Source organism: Halichoerus grypus, chromosome 13 (genome assembly GCF_964656455.1).
Source record: "Halichoerus grypus chromosome 13, mHalGry1.hap1.1, whole genome shotgun sequence".
Classification (NCBI taxonomy): Eukaryota; Metazoa; Chordata; class Mammalia; order Carnivora; family Phocidae; genus Halichoerus; species Halichoerus grypus.
This window is the reverse complement of record NC_135724.1, coordinates 59373138-59393489: the sequence shown is the minus strand read 5'-3', so window position 1 is coordinate 59393489 and position 20352 is coordinate 59373138. Positions and strand designations below refer to the sequence as shown.

Below are 20352 nucleotides of genomic sequence, written 5' to 3'. Positions count from 1 at the left end.
ACCTTTTTTTTTTTTTTTTTTTTTTTTAGGAGAGTAGCGGGGAAGGGGCAGAGGGAGAGGGAGAATGTTAGGCGGGCTCCATACCCAGTGTGGAGCTGGACGTGGGGCTTGATCTCGCAACACTGAGATCATGACCTGAGCCAAAATCAAGTCAGATGCTTAACTGACTGAGCCACCTAGGCACCCCTCCATATACATTTTATTTTGTTGTATTTAGTGTGATACGTTTGAGGGGAGCTTTTAAAGTTAGGTTTACTATATTCAGATGCCTGTTTTTAGAGGATTTTTTTATAGCTAGTCCATATCCCACAAAGGATGATTATATTTTTAGGAGTTTTTCTTATTGATTAGAATTGGTTGACAACTGAACTGTATTTTAGGTTTGAAAAAAATCTGGTCATCTTGGTATAACAGTTAATATGCTTATGATTTATTTGCTGACTTCATTATATAAGAGCCATTGTCTTTGTTCTTAAGTTACTTGCTTTTTCAGGCATTTTTAGATTATTTAAAAAATCGATCCTTTTTGAACCATGTTATCCTTCTACCTAATCTGTATACATATATACATATAGTAATATATATACATATTTTATACTACATAATGTAAAATGTATGTAATTTTATTTATATGTGTGTGTACAGACTCATTATTGCCTTAATATGGTTTATATGAAAGGTAGAGAATATGACACGTGTATGGCTAGTTTTCACATCTTTAAATCAGGCACAAGATTTAATAGTGGGTATTTTGCTTTTATAAGACACAATGATGCAACAACATGGGTGGAGCTAGAGAGTATAATGCTAAGTGAAATAAGTCAGTCAGAGAAAGACAAATACCATATGATTTCACTCACATGTGGGATTTAAGAAACAAAACAAGAAAAGGGAAAAAAAAAGAGAGGAGAGACAAACCAAGAAACAGACTCTTAACTATAGAAAACAAACTGATGGTTACCAGAGGGGAGGTGCGTGGGGGGATGTGGATTAAAGAGTACACTTGTCCTGATAAGTACCCCACGATGTATGGAATTGGTGAATCATTATCTTCTACTCTTGAAACTAATATAACACTGTATGGTAACTATACTGGAATTAAAATTTAGAAAAAGAAAGATACACAAATGATGTCAGTGTTCTTTTGCAAGTAATATATTTTCTCCTTGTTGTAGGTCCTTTTGTTCTGCATCACAGCTGCCATGTACATGTTCTTTTTCAGGTATGTCCTGTTATACCTATTTATTTTAATAGAAAAAATAGGGTTCCTTTGTGTTTTTTAAATCAGCCATGTAACTAATGTTGTTCCCTAAATAATTATTTCTCACAAGTAGCACGAGGTTTTGTTTTGTTTTTGTTTCCTTCCTCTAGGATTGTTAGAGATAAATCACTGCTTCTTAGTGGATAGAAGAGAGGGAAAAAAGATTTGTTTTGTTTGTTTGTTTGTTTCTCATATTCTCCTTACAGGTTCATCTTGGAAAGCTGAATATATAAATTAATAATCTTAAATACTGATAAGTGAGTTTTTGTTTTTTGTGGACCTGATTTTAGATATTCTCCACTCTCCAACATTTTAAATCAATTTAAGTCAACATTTTAAATTTAAATAAGAAATTTAAATAAATTTAAATAAGAAAAAAGTGATGGTAGGGCTTAATCTAAATCTTCTGCCAAGGTAACGTAGCACATTAATAATTGTCTTTAAAATATTAAATTAGTCCATAATGTCAGAGTTGTATTTCTCATTGACATTGAAACTGTGAGGCCTGTGGAGCAGTGTTAGGATGGCTCAAGATTTCAAGGCCAATGAAAAGGATACCATCGTTCTATAGCCATAGCAGTACAGGAAGAGGATTTTGGATTGGGAAGAGTCCATTCCTTCCTAACCTTTATTGTCAGTGATACCAGTAATTCCCATTTATTTCAGTCTTATTACACTAATTTGAATAGACTTTTCTTGATTTTTCTGGATATAGGCAGAATTCAATCACAATAGGAAGGACCAAACTTTTAAAATTAAAATTTGTACTTGATTGACCAAAGCAGTTACAGATTTTAATAAGATATATTTGATAGATATCTTAATTTTTTTCTTTTTACCTAAATCAGACAATTCAACCATACCAGAATTTTAAAACAATTTCCTGCCAGAACATCCTAATAAATATTTGATAAGCACAATGATAGGATTTTAACTTACTATGACTTTATCCAAAATTTTACATGCACATTTAAAGTGATGCTGCTGCTGTTATTCTTGTCAAGGGACAGCCAGGCCATTAGAAGGGAAAAATGGATCAGATTTCAAGGTAGGGAGAACTTGATTTGTAAAGGATTGGTAATGGGTGCATAATATTTTTTGTCAGTTATTAATGACTGAAAAATCATTGCAGCTCTCCGGGGGTCTTTGTGAAATTGTTTGAGCTACCATATGGTCTCTTTCTTATATTTTAACAATTTAGGGGTCAGGTATAGGAGTTAGGGACATTGACTATATCATTTCATCAATTTCCAAAAATTGTATATTGTATTCAGATACATTATTAGGACAATATGTAAAAAGTTCACATGGTTGATCTTTATGTCTATCTAGTCTGAAGGTAAAGCTTACCTAGTGGGGAAAATATAAAAAAGAGAAAAACTTAGAAACCTATCTTCTGTTGACATGTACAGGAGGAAAATACAATATCAAGTAAATTTTCTTTTTGTGAAAATTCCCAAAAGCAGATAGTTAAATGCAACAGTCCTTCCAGTCTGACACTTAAAGACAGTGTATTTGATCAACAGTTAGCATTTCTTAGTCGCCAGTTTTTGAGGTTTAAAAAACAAATTGTATGTTGAATATCGTGATAATGCCCAAGTTTTAGCTTGGTCCTCAGAAATCATACTTTGAAAACTGCTGCCATCAACGTAGTATTTTTGGTGTAGAAAGAAAATCAGCCCTATAAATATGTATTTTGGTGTAGAGCTATGAAGCCTTTTCCTGTTTCAGTCACAAAGTCTAGGTTAAAAACAACATTTTAAAATACTTTCCAGAAGGCTCAATACAAGGTTTTAGTGCCAAGATAAACATTTTCAGTTTTCTGAGGAAAGGGCTTGTTTTCTCCTAAAAGAAGCACTATCACCAAATTCCTAGTGTTCTTGGCAGAAGTTAGTTTGAATAACTCAACAAAAGAGGTTTGGCAAATGGTAAAATAAAACCATTTATAAAGTACTACAATCAAACAAAACAATGTTACATGTTTGTCTGAACTCTGGCCTGTGTTTGGAATGAACAAACAACATTGTACATAGCAGTTAGCGAGTCTAATTGCATTAAAATATTTTATTCTTAAAACTCAGTTTAATATACAGATATGTGAGGTCATATTTTTTCCATTTATTAACAATTTTAATTCTAATTGCTTAAAATAGGTAAATATCAAATGATATTGTCCCTAGGTTTCCATTTATACTAATTTCCTTTGAGAAGAGAGGATAAGGGAATCATTTTATGTTAGAAATTAATAAGCTTGTGTTTTTATCCTAACCTGTAAGTGGGAAAAAGGGAAATGAGACCCCCTTTCAATAGAGAGGAAATGTGCCAATTTTATTTATTTAGAGTAGGAACTTGAGGAAGTAGTTCTATAAGTATTTTCTAAAAGTGACATATAGGATGTGATGGTTACAGTATGAATTTACTTAAAAAGTAATGCAGTGTTCTTAGTATTAAAATCATGGCTATTAAAATGTGTAATGAAAACATCTTACTTTTGAGTAGTTCTTTTGTTATTTTTTAATAGGTACAGTTTTCTTTTCACATGCATTTTCTCATACACAGTGATCTTGATTTTCAATCTGTACATCAGAAATAAGGCTTACATTCAGATAGAATTCTAAGAAAACTTCAGAGGCTTGGGTTGAGGAACGTGAAGAGAGTTCTAGTTCTTAGCCAGCTGGCCATCCATCCATTCAGGTGTCTGTTGATACCAACATATGCTGTGGATTCTGTTAAGAACTGGGGTACAATATTTTGAAGATATTTTGAACGAAGTCTTTCTGTACAACCCCCCAGTGGGCATTCTTCATAATGATTCTGCTTCCATTGTTCAATCATGTTATTATTTTGTATGTTGTTGTCATAACTTCGTCTTAGAGCATGTCTGTCACTATGAAGCAGAAATCATAGTTGAAAATTTGGTAGAATATTTCTTCTCATGCATACCTTTAAAGCACATTTTTTTTTTAACTTCTAAATGTATACTTATGGGTAAAGCAACTTTTTTTTTTTTTAAGTCAAGGATTTATTATAGTTGTTGATTCAGGCTTTATTAGGATCTTTCCAACAGTCATGTGGAGAGAAGAAATGAGTCTCTTTTGAACCATTAGCTCTTTCATTTTTTTAACTGAAAAGCAAAGGAGAGAATCAACAACAACACAAACAGCATGCCAAAACTAATACACATAATCCTGCTAACAAAAAACAATGAAACATGCTATACTTTTAAACAATTTATTTATTGGTTTTATTTCAACATTAGGTATCTGTGTATGGAGAACACATAGTTTAGAAAAGTGAAATAATTGTTTCACTTTTCTTTAATAATTTAATTTAAAATAGTATCATAAAGCATATCATGACAGCTTTGATCCCATCCTGGTGAGTACCTAGCTAGAAATTCTTTCCACCTGCCTTTGCAAAGGCAGCAACAAATCCAACAGTTTGTTTAAACATGTAGATTGAAAGGCTCAGACTTGTTGTCATAGCAGATAATCTATGGACTGTGTATGACTGATTCACAGGAGACATAACTTAATCTGCTATAAACATTGAAAAACGTATTTTTATTTAGAATCTAGTGCAAATTAAAGTTGATTGTTGTGTTTAAAACATTATTTAGAAATAGTATTGATGCCTGCCATGGATGAATTCTGGTCAAGTCTCTGTGAAGGTACAAATAATAAACTGTTTCATTAGTCTCAAGATAATGGATGTATTTTGTTTTTAAGAAAATGAAATGACACTATTCATTGGCTGTCTGCATTTTTGAGTGAAAGACATTTGTGATTGTCCTTGAATCTCCTAATGTAAACGGAACCTAGTATCTTTGAAGTGACTTTAACAGCAAGTAAAGAACTTTTGATCTGGGTCTTTCGACAATTATTGATTTTAACAAAAGCCCTTTAAATATCAATTAGGTTCTATTTTTTAAAGTACTGCCTAAAACTACACAGAAATCCAGTCTAGAAAATTATATATAGCATTTGAACTTTAAAAGTTTTACTTCAGGATTAGGAGAGTTTGCCCTAATGAGGTTTGTATTTTGAAGAGATTTCTTCCATCCAGCAAAGCAGAGAGTGAATTGGGGGCTTGTAGGGGGCATAATGGCAGTTAATGGGAGGATACTGTTGCAGTTATCCTGGAAGAAAATGGTGGGGGCGTGACTGAAGGTTATTATGGTAATAATAAATAATAAACATAGTAAAGAGTGGATCTATATGAGATATGAGTATTGATGCTTGGATGAAGAAGAGAAAAACACTGGAAATTAGAAAATTAGCAAATTAGAAAATGTATGGAAATTGAGTACAGGTTTTGCAATTACTGAGATTGAAGTGCATTTAAGACACTCACATTAAGAGATATAAATGTATATCACTTGGGTATTTGGAGATTAGGACATAAATAGAGGCTATGCTTGATTGTCACACCAATTGGTTGAGTACAGACAAATTATACAACTTCTGTATGCTTAGTTTTTTCTTTATTAAAAAGTATAAATTATTATATGGACCTCATAGGTTGGCTTCTGGTGATTAAATTAGCACAGTGTCTTTCAAACTTTTTTGAATATGACCCAAAATAAGAACTACACACACACACACACATAAATTTTCCAGAATAATACTTAACCTTACTACATGGAATACATTTGGATATTTTTTATTCTAATTTGTTTTATTTAAAAAGCTGCTTTGAACTACCAGCAGTGTGAAAAAACACTGAGCTAATACAGGTGAGCACCTTGCTCAGTGATTATTACTTTAGCAGAAGTAGAGTTATGAGTAGTGATTATTGTCTGTAAACTAGGAAAGAAAATTAATTAAAATGGAGGATTTCAAGAATGAGGGCATTATCTTTAGTGTTAATGCTGTAAATATATTCATTAAGGTAAGGGCTAAAAATGCTCATTTGCTCTAGCAACCTGGTTGTCAGTGGTAACCAGCTAGAGAAATTTTTGTTGCTGAATTGGGATAGTAGATTGAGAAATGTGACATGATGTTCACTTTAAATATATACAATTAATTTTGTCAATTATTTTTTGAGGAAAGCTAGGAAAATTTTTTTTTAATAAATGCAAAAAAGGTGTGAGCTGAGGAAGCGGAATGAGTATAATAAACTCAAAGTTTGAGCGGAGAAAGGGCAAGTTGTTATAGGAGTAAGGTTTTCTTTTGGATTCCTTCTTAGTTTATTTTTTTTTAGGCAAGAGAGACTAGACTATGGGAAAGTTTAAGTGAGTAAAAGAAGGTTGCACAAGCAGGAGAGATTAACAAGTTGGGGAAATAGGAAAGAGAAGAGAAATGGTCTAAAATGCAGTCCAGAATGTCAACAGAGATAGCTAGATTGTTAAACCTATTTGTCTGATAGAGATCATGTTAGATAATTATGAGGAAATTGAAGTTCCTTTTAAAAGCCTTGAACATACTGTTTAAGTGGAAGAGGATTGATAAATATAGAAGAGGTAGTAAATAGAAAAATCTTAGGTCTTTGGCTTCCTAAATTCATTGTCATTCTTAAAAGGTATTAATTACAAGTTAATTAACTTGTTGATAAAAATTGACATGGGCTTGGGAAACCAACATTCCTCAGAAGATATATGCAGGTGAACTGAGGTACTTTCATAAATGGCAACTAACTAGGGAGCTTACCAAGAATGCAAAATCTGTCCTATGCAAAGATAAAGGTAGAGATCCTCAGGACTGTTGCTTTCCTCAAAGTAAGTTGAAAAGGTGAGAAAACATAGGTTCAAAATTTTGTAAATCACTGTGTCTGACAATGCAGAGCTTATTATCAAGTCAAATGACTGTAATCTGACTTTCTTTTTGGGGGAGGTAGAGAATTAGTCTGCCCATGTGGTGAATATACTCCATCTATGGATGGAAGTTGTGGCAAATCTGTTTTCACTTTTTGCCTATCAGCCTTTGAAATACTGTGCCTCAATAAAGAAATTGCTCAAACATTTTATATCTAATATAAATGTTTGTTGTTTTTTAGTAGAAAGCAAAGAGAAATATTGTTTGGAGAAATACTATCAACTTAAAATGCAACTTCTTACAGACTTCGTGGCACACAATCACATTAGAAGTGGTCAGTTGTCTTTGCAGTTTTATTTTCAAGAATAAAAATGCATTTTTGGGTGGTTTTCTAAATGTAAATATTTTATTTATTTTTATTGATGTCGAAGTTCAAGAAGTGATGACATGTTACTAAGTCAGTGAAGAGTTTACACTGTTAACATGCCAGTAGGCTTGTTCTAGTAGTTCTCAGGTTCCACTGGATGTTGGAGCCTCTGTGAATCAAGATGGCAGTTTGCAGTTACAATAAAGGATAAACCATAATTATGCTTATCTTTTTTTTTTTACTAAAACAATTTTAACTTATGTTAGCACTTTTCACCTAAATCAAGTTGGCACTATATAGTTGTATTTATTTTTTATTGAATCTGTAAGATACAATGTAGCTAGAATTTAATAGTAGTTAATAGCTATGTCATGCATAAGAAGTCATTTGTTCCAAGTTCTACACTTGTATTTATTTTATTAACAGAAGAATAATTCTTATAAATAATTCTTCTTAAGTATTTAGGAGAAATGAAAATGTTTTTGTTTTGGAAATGACAATTCACAGAAGATTTTAATAAAGCATTTCTGTTTTGAGCAACAAAAAATCACTCTTGGGTGTAAGAATCTGTTACCTTAACAGAAGTCTCAGCAAATCAAATATTCATAAGTAAGAGAAATAATATGATAAAGTTCTAACATTAGTGGTGAATTCTTGAAATAATGTAGATACATTTTTTTTTCCCTGATGATGTCAGTCATAGTTTATTAGCATTGGTGATTATTGCTGGAGATGGTTTGAGTAAAAGAGTACCTGGTAAATGTTTGAATAAATGATACTGAGTTTAAAATATCTAATGATTGAGTAAAATTTTTAGCTTTTCAGAATTTTCATTTACTTAATGAAAAAACGTAGATGTGTTTTTGGAGGTTCCATGGTATAATGGAAATTGTATAGTCTTCAGTGCCTCACGTTCGAACAGACCTCTCTTTAGGTTTTGGCTCTTACCACTTACTAATTCTGTGGCTTTGGTAAATTATTTCTTTGGTTTCTTTTTAAATTTTTCATCCATAAAAGTATCCCTATAGTTATGAGAATTTAGAACAGATATCCCCAAGAAAATATTTTTTAAATGATATTTAAGTTTCCAAGCTAATCCTTTAAAATTAACCTATAAATGAATCCATAAAATGTACTTGGAGTATAGTGCCAGTAGTACTATAGAAACAAATAATATTTATGATAATATATTTTTGGGAAAATATATTTATTTCCAATATGTTAGAGCTAAAGCAAAAGGATTGGAAATTACCCAGTTCTTGAGCTATTCCACAGCGTCCCCTGTCAGAGCAAGAGCTCAGAGCATAGGAGACGGGAAATGAGGGGATAGAAGAACAGAATTAGACCTCTCAGGAAGAGAGTGGTTAAAAGCAAAATGAAACAGTGGCGCCTGGGTGGCTCAGGTGGTTAAGCATCCGACTCTTGGTTTTGGCTCAGGTCATGATTTCAGGGTCGTGAGATAGAGCCCCGCATTGGGCTCGTGCTCTGTGAGGAGTCTGCTAAAGATTCTCTCCCTCCCACCCCGAAATAAATAATCTTAAAACAAACAAACAAACAAAAACAGGCTAATACCGCAAATTTAAGAGCCAAAAGAGTGGGATTATGGTTTAACCTGGGGCTTTCCTTTTACTTGTCTTCCTTTTTCTTTCTTCTCCTCCCTATTCCCTACTCTGATGCCATCTGACTGGAGGGGTGTTGGGGCAGCACAGTAAGTGGGGCTAGAGAAGAAGGGGTCTTGGAAGTATAGGGTAGATGGGCGCTGTGGGGGTTGGGGTAGGTGGGTAGGGAGGAGAGTGAGGAGGAAGGAAGTGTATTGGCCCCAGATTCCCAGAGCAGCAAGATTTGGCTGTGTCTTTCTGTTGCCAGCCTTACTCTTAACTGGTTGCTAGTCCATCCATTGGAAATTGGTTTAAAAAAAATCTAAAGAATGGAACCAACCAAGGTTATGGGGATTAAGGAGTGCAACTTGTTGTGATGAGCACCCGGTGATGTATGGAATTGTTGAATCACTACACATACACCTAAAAGTAATGCAACACTGTATGTTAACTAACTGGAATTAAAATAAAAACTTAAAAAAAAAGAATGGAGCCAAATAGGGTATCCTTTTCACTCCACGTTCCAAATCTCTCTGGGCATCATATTGCATCATATTCTATCATAACTCAACAGAATAAAGCCATAGGTGATTCCTGAAAGTGTCTGCAGCACTTTTTTTTGTCATTTTTCAAACAGCTACCGTGCACTTGACCCTGTTTTCACACAGTTGACTATTTCATCTCTTGCCTGTAGAGGTGGGAATGATAGAGAAGGGGAGGAATAAGGAAGAGGAAACAATTGCTAGAAGCAGTAGGTTAAGAGGAGGCCTAAGTTATGTTGCTAGAGTGGCCATTTGTATTGGAAGAATCTACATTCATCTTTGTGTATCTCCCGTGTAGTTAAAAGCCAGTATTTTCCCAGAATTTGCTGGTATATCATCTTCTTGTATAAAAGGGGCTGAGGAGAGCGCCCGTGCTCTCCTCTGCCATAGGAGGTTACAGGGAGAAGCCTCTGTCCATGAGGAGGTGGGCTGCACCAGGCACTGAGTAGGCTGGCACCCATGGCCTTGGACTTCCCAGCCCCAAGAGCCGTGAGAAACAGATTTCCGTTGTTTGTAAGCCATCCAGTGTCTAGTATTTTGTTATACTAGCTTGAACTAAGACAACTGGGAAGGGCTTTTCCACTTTCTAATGTAATGCGTTAATATTTCAGGTGTCCATTACAAAAATTGGCTTGCAGACCTGCTTGCTACCCTGAGGTGTAGGCCAACTACTGTCTCCATGTAAGCTTCCTTTCCCTTAAAGGAAAGTGTTTTAATAGGAGTCTTTTAAATGAAGTCTGAAATTATAAACTCCTTTGAATTAAATTTATTATTCATTCTTAACCCAAACACCACTCTACTGTATACAATAGAAGATCTATAGTATTAGCCAAAACCAGGGATTCCAGCTACGCAAACTTACACACCTATACACCATAGTCGTAATTATAACTTACTCCATTTCATTTGGGCTTGAGATATAAATATAATGGTTTTGAAAATATGAGATTAAAATTATTTGGAATTGAATATAATTTATAAATGATAAATATAGAAGCTTGAAGCGATTTAGCTGTGAAGAGACGATACAGAAGTAATTGCAGATACTTTTAAGAATTACCTTTTGGCTTTATTTGGTTGAGTTATGATATAATGCCTAGAGAGATTTTTAAATTTGGGAATTATGATGAGTAAAGAAGAATGATAAAACTAACTCTATAATGAGAACTGATGCCTTGTGAATTAGAAAAATAGCCAGAATTTTGTAAAACACATTAGAGGACAAATAGCCTCAAATTAAGATTATATTGATTTTTTTGTAAAATACATATATGTATATATTTTGTTCATTGTAGAAAAATACCAAACAAAATCTTTCAGAGAATAACTGCTACCTTTGTGTATATCCTTATTGGCCATTTGCTATGTCTTTGTCTGTCTTTCCTCTCCACCTGCCTGCCTTCTCTCCCTCTGCCTTCCGCTTTCCCTTCCTTCCTTATTCCTTTTCTTCCCCCCTCCTCATTTCCTCTCTCCTTCCACATCTTCTACATAGATATACTTCTCAAATGAGATCATATCATGTTGCTGGATGATGAAATGCCTTTTGTTGGCATATCTGCATTAGAAAAGACTAGGAACTTTCTGTGATTAGTCTAAGCAGCAAGCCTTCTCTTGAATTACACACACTTATACTCACATCCACTTGCCCAGGTGCACACAACAAATTATTAGAAGCGGTAGAAAGGATTCTGACACCAGTCTTCAGTTCTTCACTAAAAGAAACTGGTGATAACTCTTAATAATCTGAACATGACTAAAATAATGATTCCAAGCATCTATTCTTTCAAGTCCGGGGAATCCTCTTCTGTGTGCTATCTTCTTCTTGTTTAAGGAGAATTACTACTAATCACAGAAAGTTCTTAGACTTTGCTGATACAGATGTACAAATTTGAAGCAGTTAATTGCTTATTTTATTGGTTATGAGGAATGCTGTAACTCACTATGTTTTTTTCAAGCCTGACTTTGTTTCTGTTGTTTTCAACCGTGTGAGTTTGCTTAGAGGTAAGTAAGGGGCACTATAGTGTAGCAGAGTTGGTTAAGAGCGTGAACTGTGGAGCCAGGCTGCGTTACGTTCAAATCTTCACTTCATCTAACTTGTTTTGTGATCTTGGCTAAGCTACTTAGCCTCTCTGTGCATCAGCTTTCTCATCTTAAAGTGGGAATAGTAATAGTACTTACCTCATGGGATTATTATAAGAATTAAATGACTGTTGAGGCGCCTGGGTGGTTCAGTCCTTAAGCGTCTGCCTTCAGCTAAGGGATCAAGCCCCGCATCGGGCTCCCTGCTCTGCAGGAAGCCTGCTTCTCCCTCTCTCTCTCCCCCTGCTTGTGTTACCTCTCTCACTGTCTCTGTCTCTCTGTCAAATAAAAGAATTAAATGACTGTCATATTTTACACACTCAATAAATGTTAGCTATTTTTATTATTTAAGTCTGAGCTGTAAAGATCATTCATGTAGTCTATGATTCCATTTATATGAGATGTCCAGAATAGGCAAATCCATAGAGATAGAAAGTAGATTTGCATTGCCTATGACTAGGGGACTTGCAGGGAATGGGGAATGACTACAAATGAGTATTTTTTTAATGGTGATGAAAATGTTCTTAAAGTAATTGTGATGATGGGTACACAAGGCTGGGACTATAAAAATCACTGAATGTTGCATTTTAAATAGTGATTTGTATATTATGTAAATTATATCAATTAGCATGTTATTAAAAAATCTGAACTGGAAACAAACCTTTGTTGCACAGAGGCATGGTGTTTCTTGTGTTACCACCATCAGATATCCCACTGGTTGCTGCCTCTCAGGGATGCTACTCATTTTTGTGGGCACATAGGCGTACACTGAAACAGAACATCAGGAGACTTCTCTTTTTCTCAGGTGTATTTGAAGGAGTGTTCCCTTGGAGAATGACAGAATGAAGAACATGCACGTGCCCTGTAGGGCTTATCAGCTCTCTTTCCAGAATTGTCAGAACTGCAGTTTAGGATATGTATGCTCTTGGTTATGAGACACTACACTTTGGAATTAGAAGGAAAACAAAAGAGGAAGCTGCCATAGAAGTCTCAAGTGTATATAAGATTGTTAATACAACATTGTGCTGAAATTCGTTTTTTGATATTTCTGAGTTAGGATGTTAAATTTTTTACTTGGTAGTAGCATTTGAAAAGTGCAGTTTAAAAAAAGGTTTATAGGCTTGCCAACAAAGACTAATTTCAGAAATACATGCAGATATGGTACAATATCAAAAGTATTTATTAATTGGAGGAAAACAAGATGAAGGATGAGATAAAGTTATTTATATGAAACAGGCGTTTAGTGAAAATATTCTTAAATATAAGTCTGATGACTTATAGGCATCAGAATGAACACATGAGGAGAAGAACTGCCCTAACTGACCCGCAGACCTGCAGCATGACACAGAGCTGGCCCAGTCAACTTGCTTATTACATGCTATGCTCCGTAGATGACAGCTAAAACTGGGATAATAAATTAAAGTAAAATACACAATGAATGCTAAAAGAAGTTGATATTGAGAAAAATGTAAGAGACAGAAAAAGAAACTTAATAATCGCTAAGCATCCAAAGTGAGTATATGAATACCTGTTTTCTATTTCATCTAAGAAAAGGACTTGGGTAAGCCCATTTCCCCTTGTTAGAGACATTTAGGATATTTGGGGAAAATATCCTGACTCTATATATAAGTCTTGCTTATCAAAGTGAAAAGTCATGGATTGCCATTTAAAGACTGATCACGAGGATGTTCTTTAAATACCTAGAAAGTGCATTGCTAATACATCCCAATTTAGTTTGAATGAAAATTAAATTATAGTCTTTGGCAAAAGAAATTATTAGACTTGATTATATTTTGAATATGTATTTCATAGATTATATTTGATTATATATTGAAGAAGAATTTTGCTGTAGTGTCCTTTTATTTTGAGGGAGATGTTTTAAATCGCTGTCCTTGCCGTAGAAAATTATTGAATTGAATGGAAGGGCATAGAAGGAAATTATATTAGTATTTATGTCATGTATCATCAATTCTTTTTCTTTCATGATCTATTCTAGACATTTTTTTAAAAGTCACAGCAAAAATTGGAAATATTTGGATTTATTCCAATCTGTATCCTTAAAATGTCAAATAAAATCTCCACTCATGAAGGCTTATTTTTCGTGCTGCACAGGTTTAGTGACAGGGCTTCCTGGGGGAGGAAGTACGTTACAGCTGCACTGAGCTGAAAGTTACAGTAAAAGAATATTTTTCCACCATTATCAGTTTTCAGCACAGATTCTGTCTCTAATTTGTGATTGAGTCACTGAACCAGGAAGGTGTTTACCTGCAAGGTGAGCTGGTCGAAACGGGAGAAGCTTTTAAGTTCTAAAATTTCAGCCATAGTCTTCCCTAGAGGAAGAAAAAAGTGGGTCTCCTCCTCCCTTTTTTATATGCTCTTGTCAATCACAAAGCCTCTTTGTACTGGTGGGGCCTGGATGGTGACTGAGGGCTGGCTGTTTATCATGTTCCCGTCATCCTAAAACGCAAAATAAAAGGAGGAGGAAAACATAACTTTGGGTTCCCAGGCCTTAGAGAATTAAGTTGCTTGTGGCAGCCCGGGTCCTCTGAATCCAAGCTACCTTGGAATGCTTTCTGAGGTGATTTGTTTGTTCACTAAAATGGAGTATGTAATTCTTACAGTTTTAAGCTCCTTAAAGCACATTCAGAACAAGAATAATACTCAGAATCTGATAATGGAAAGCAGTTGAGCTTATCAGAGTTAATGTCTTCTATCACAGAAACATCAAGCTCTAGTAATAGGAGCACAATTGCTATTTTATCTTATGTTTCTTGCTTGAGTGTTAAAAAGATGCTTTTGGAATTGGATAATTCTCAATTGTACCAATTGTAATTGTACCAATTGTAATATTTTGTACAAACCCTTCTTGCAGGGTGTCATTTTAAGATATTTTCAGGGATTCTTATAGAAGAGGAGACTCCCCTCACCTTTTAAAATCACTAGCAACTTCTGGTATGAAACATGTAGGGAAATTTGTTATAGCAAGCCAACCTTGTTGAAATTACTTACAGTCATTAAAGTTTTTGATCGCTTAACTAAAGTTATTGACTCTTTCTTTTGGATTTTAGCTTATATCCCTTATAATTTTCTATTACATTCTAATGATAGGAACAACTGTGTGAATGGATATGAGTTGGACTGAGATGGCTTTCACCTTAAAAGAATATTGACCTGGTGAAATAGTGTTCTTTTAAATTATTCTTTAGAAGAGCAGAAATAAAATAGTTCCAATAAGGATGAAAAAGAAAGGTTTTGTTGTTAAATGAGGTATTCCTTTTTATTGATTCCGAAGTACACACTTACTAATGCTCAAGAGGTATAAAATGAATTATTACAAATTCAGATGTCTGATGTAAAAGCTATAAGGAAATTCTCAAACGTGTATGTGCATACAGATCACTGGGAGATTTTATTGAAATGCAGATGATGATTCAGTTGGTCTGGGGTGGGATCTTAGCTTCTGCATTTCCAGGAAGTTCCCAGGTGATGCTAGTGCTGCTGGCCCTGGGATCACATCTTGAGCGGCACATCTGTAAGTCACCTCAAGAAACAAATTATAAAATTAAAATGAAAAAAAAAAAATCCAAGACTTTATAATCTCACTGCCTCTCTTGGCAACCCATTCTAGTAGTTGACAATATATAGAGTCAGGACATTTTCCCCAAATATCCTAAATGTCTCTAACAAGGGGAAATGGGCTTATCCAAGTCCTTTTCTTAGATGAAATAGAAAACAGGTATTCATATACTCACTTTGGATGCTTAGTGGTTATTAAGTTTCTCCTTCTCTCTCTTACATTTTTCTCAATATCAACTTCTTTTAGCATTCATTGTGTATTTTACTTTAATTTATTATCCCAGTTTTAGCTGGCATCTACAGAGCATAGCATGTAACAAGCAAGTTGACTGGGCCAGCTCTGTGTCATGCTGCAGGTCTGTGGGTCAGTTAGGGCAGTTCTTCTCCTCATGTGTTCATTCTGATGCCCACGCTGAAGAGACAAAAGCTATGCAAGGAAAGCCGCCCTCAGGGCAGTGGAATGAGGTTTGTTTTCACTAACGCATTCTCCAAAATGTTTGTACGTGTATATCTTAAGTGCTTTATTAGCACACATCTATATTCGCTCATTTACCAAGGCATTTTCTTCGAGTATGAGTTCCCTAGCTGGGGTCCTGAGTTGTTTTTGTTGTATAAACCATACTTATAAGGTGTTGTCTTTCCAAAGCATTCAACTCAGTTTCCATGGAAAAAAAAATTTAATCCTTTTTGGTTTATGTAATGTGTAGGTCAGTTACATAATTACATTAATAAATATAAATGACATCAACACATCTGGGGACAAACACAACCGATTTTTGACAGGCATATAACTCAGCTAGTGTGAACAGATGTGTATGCAGTCATATTTGAGAGTGGTGTTTTTATTTCTGAGCAATCAATGTGAATATTAGAATGTTTTACAGAGAGAAAATAGAGACGCCAAGATAAATTTGTCTTATTTAATGTAGTCTCCTAAATGGAGGTTAGATAATTTTTTACAGTAAGGAGCACATTTAAAACATACTAACTTCTGATCCTACACCTTTTACCTCTGCAATATCATCATCCTGGCTTCTTTTCCATTCTTTCAGGATTTTTTTTCTATGCTTTAAAGCCCTCAAAATTTGGCCGTTACCCTTTTTTTTTTTGTTGGTGGTGGTGGGGGCGGGGGGCTTATTTATCCTAGTAGAGCCAAACTTCAGTCATACTTTCACTGTAGGAATCAATTTATATACTTGACATAGATCTTGATGCTTATTTAGCCTAAAAATAACTGAATTTAAGAATTCATGGATTATATGCTGATTCAGTGTTATTTTAAATTCATTTGATATGTTGCAAAAATCCATAAACAAAAGTATTTTCCTTTAAAGTGAATAATACCAATACTTAATGTTTCAGAGGATCATAGATTTTTAGAGTAGGGAGCAAATTAGAGATTATGTAATATAGCATTGTCCCTTTTCTGTTGAGGAAACAGAATCTCTGAGGATTTTTGTGACTTGTCTTAGCTCAGTCAGCAATTAGGGCAGAGGTAGAAGTAGAATTTTGAAAAATTTGCTTTACATACCATAAATCATTTCAAAACAGTTGAATATTTAGAAATTTATGTGAGAAACATGGCAAAAGATTCAGCTGTTTTTGTACTCTTAAATGTACAATGTAATGGAAAGCACTTTTTGAGAGGAAAGCTGAAATTAAACGGAAAGACCTAGAAATTAAGGAAGGTAAAAGTTTGGTCACAATTTTCTTAATGCATATTTTGGGTTTGTGTATGAAATAGTTTTAACTATAACGGAAATACCATCTCATGGGATTATTAATCTTTCTGTTTGAAATAATATTTCTGATAATTGCCATTAGAAATCCTTGGAACTCCTTTCTTGTGACTAGATTTTAAACCAGAAAGGAGAAAAGCTCCTTTGTAGTCAGATGGCTATGCTTTCTGTCTCTGTGTTTCAGCCTCTCTCCCTTTCCCTATCTTCCTCCCTGCCTCTGACCCTCCCCATCTCCACCGTTTCTCTTTCAATCTTTTTGTTTTTTGCTTTATTATATATTGTCAAGGAAATAACTAGAATTGCTTTATGGCACTTACCATTAAATATCCATCATGTCATTTTAAGTGTGACAAATGTGTCTGTGAATGGCATTTTAGAATGGAATTAAATTTATGTTACTCCTCCTTATGCCTTATTACTAATTTCTTAAAACGAAGAAACTATACATTAGTATATATTTATAATCATCTCTGAAATTTTATCATGAATATGTTTTTATGAAATGTAAAGAGATATGTATTAAACAGCAGTTGGTACATTTTAAGGACTTCAGTTTTAATTTCTGCAATATAGTTGCAGCCTTAAGGCCAGTGCATATAGTCAGTTGTCACTTACATTTAATCTTCTAAAGGTAAGTTATATTAATTTCATGTAGGAACTCAGAAACATATTAAACTTTATTCTGTATTTATTACCTTTGAGAACATTATTTTACTTGTAGCATTAAAGTTTATTTTGTTGAAAAATGACTGACTAGATTTCCAAAGAGATTTATAAAAAGAGATTGTTATTTTTTAAAGCTCTGAACTACTTGAAATTTCATAAGTCTGAAACTAGGTTGTAGAAGACAGGTTTTACATTCTTGGTTTTCAGATCAAATTGGCTACAGTAATAATAAGCTACAATTGAAATATGAAATTTTGACGTAAAGCAGAAATTGGAATGTTACTAACAGCTGTTGTCATAAAAGAGAGTGGCTAGAATTTTATTGTGTGTATAGAACATCTCACAAGTCTCATCTTTTAGCTTACTGAATTTAGTTCTAATTCTGCTCTGCTTCATTTCTCTTCAAGAACCAAATGTTTCCTCTCCAGAAATGAATTAAATGGATATTAGGCTGATCACACCCACCTTGTAAAACGTTCTGTCATGTCTAAAACTGATCACACCCACCTTGTAAAATGTTCTGTCTTGTCTAAAACTATTCTTTCCAAATCATAATTCCTTTGGGTTTAACTGTTTTTATGGGTTAATAATATTTAGATCTTGACCTCCTGCCCCATTTCTAACCCTGCAAATCTGACTAGATTCCCTCTCTTGGCTGTTGAACTTTTTTTTTTAAGATTTTATTTATTTATTTGAGAGAGAGTGCGAGAGAGAGAACATGAGCAGAGGGAGGGGTAGAGGGAGAAGAAGACCCCTTCCCCTGCTGAGCAGGGATCCCAGCACCCTGGGATCATGACCTGAGTGAGCCCAAGGTAGACACTTAACCAACTGAACCACCCAGGGGCCCTCCCCCTCTTTTTTTTGGCTGTGAACTTTTTGTTTAAATTCAGCCTATCTCTTCTTTTCAGCATAATTTCCCTTCTTTTTCTTTTTTTTTTTTCTGCCTGTCAGTGAAGTCTACCCTGTGAGTGGTCATCTACAAGGTGGGAGTCATTATACAGGTCACACTTTGGGCACAGCATGCCTTATTTCAGTGCCCAGTTTTGTGGCGTGTGACTAATGTACCCTAAGTAGAACCTTCTATATTCTCATATAGGAAATAGTGCAGAAAGTCTGATTTCTTGGCCTGCAACATGAGTGGAAGAAATTTTAAATGTTTATGGCAAGGGCTATCAACACACTAGTGAAAGAGACAAATATTGTGAATCTGAGGAACAGATATTTGTTTTATCAGCTTTGAAGGAGTCATATATTAATAGGAACTTTACATGTAAATAGTATACAAAGTTCCCGTGACTTAAAAAATCCACCCTACTAGTCAGTGTCCGCCAGAGCATCTGAGCCATTTTGTCCCTCTTTGGCAGTTGGAGAGGGCTGTGGATGGTGACACTCTGATGAAAGATGAAATAATTATAGCTAGCTAGTATTTACTGAATGCTTATTATGTGTCAGGCATTGTGTTTAAACAGTATTGGGTTAATCCTTCCTAGTACCCACTATACACTAGGGTAGGTACTATTATCTTCTCCATATTCCATGTGAGGGAACTGAGGCTTTGAGAGGCCAAGTAACTTGCCAAGGATTATAGAACTAGAAATAAACAGAGATGAGGTTTGCTTTAAGGTCTCTTTAATCTCAGAGCCTGTTCTCATTTTCTTACCTATCTGACCACACCAGTACTTCCAGTCTTTTCCACATCATGTCATACCTAGAAAATGTGCGTGTGTTTACAGCATGGTGGGGGAAACGGCTAGGCTGCTTACAACTGGAGGCAACTGACCTGGAGATGATGGATAACCTAGAGGTCTCTCCCTGGATCCCACTGAGTCAAGTCAGAGTAAAGAAGGATTTAGTACCTAGTGATACTGGTCAGTTATTTGTGGCAGGCCCACCCATTGGGAAGCTCTGCGCTACACTACAGTGTCCCTGTAGAAAATAGGACGTGAGAGGTTTTTTTTTCCTAAGTTCACAATGCCTCCGGCTCCCCTTATCATCACAGACCAGGTGGTGGGAGTTTGGATTGGTGATGTGTTCTCAGATCTGTTATATTCCTCTCTTCCTCCCTCGCCCCCATCATCTGCTGAAGTAATAACAACATATATTATTGATGGTTGAGTTTTGTTCATTCAAGAAATATTTATTGAATATTTCTATGTGCAGCACTTTGGTAGTTAAAAAAGATTCACGGTTTGCCAGCAGAGATGATACTTGTTGCCATGGTCTGGATGTTTGTGTCCCCCTTCAGATTCATATATTAAAATTCTAACCTTCCAGGTGATGGTATAGAAGGAGGGGCCTTTTGGTGGTGATTAGGCTATGCAGGTGGAACCCTCATGAATGGGATCAGTGTCCTTATAAAACAGGCCCAAGAGAGATACTTTGGTCCTTTTGCCATGTGAAGACACTGCAAGAAAGTGCCATCCCACACACCAGGAAACTGGTTCTCACCACACACTGAATCTTACCAGACACTGGTGCCTTGATCTTGGACTTCTTAGCCTCTAGAACTATGAGCAGTAAGTTTCTATTGTTTATAAGCTACTAAGACTATGGCATTTTGTTGAAGCAGCTCAAATGGACAAAGACATTTGTACATCAATTACTTTACTATAGCGTGTACAGTATCCTACCCGTGTCATAAACAAAGTGCAACAAACAGGAAGGGTACTGTGATTAGTTTCAGTTAGTAAGTGTAGTGAATGTTTCACTAACAGGTAGCATCTTATCCAGGCCTTGAAAGATTAGTGGAATTTAAACACAGGAGGTTAAGA

At 35.0% G+C, this 20352-nt stretch overlaps 1 protein-coding gene across 1 annotated transcript in view; it reads left to right on the top strand.

The window, feature by feature from the left end:
• Nucleotides 1-1091: 1091 nt before the first annotated feature.
• Nucleotides 1092-20352, top strand: part of LOC144379886 (transmembrane protein 135-like) — a 98326-nt gene continuing 79065 nt past the window's right edge. The window contains exon 1 of the mRNA XM_078060540.1: nucleotides 1092-1222. Coding sequence (XP_077916666.1) covers nucleotides 1203-1222 — 20 coding nt within the window. The 5' untranslated portion in view covers nucleotides 1092-1202. The remainder of the gene's footprint in view (nucleotides 1223-20352) is intronic.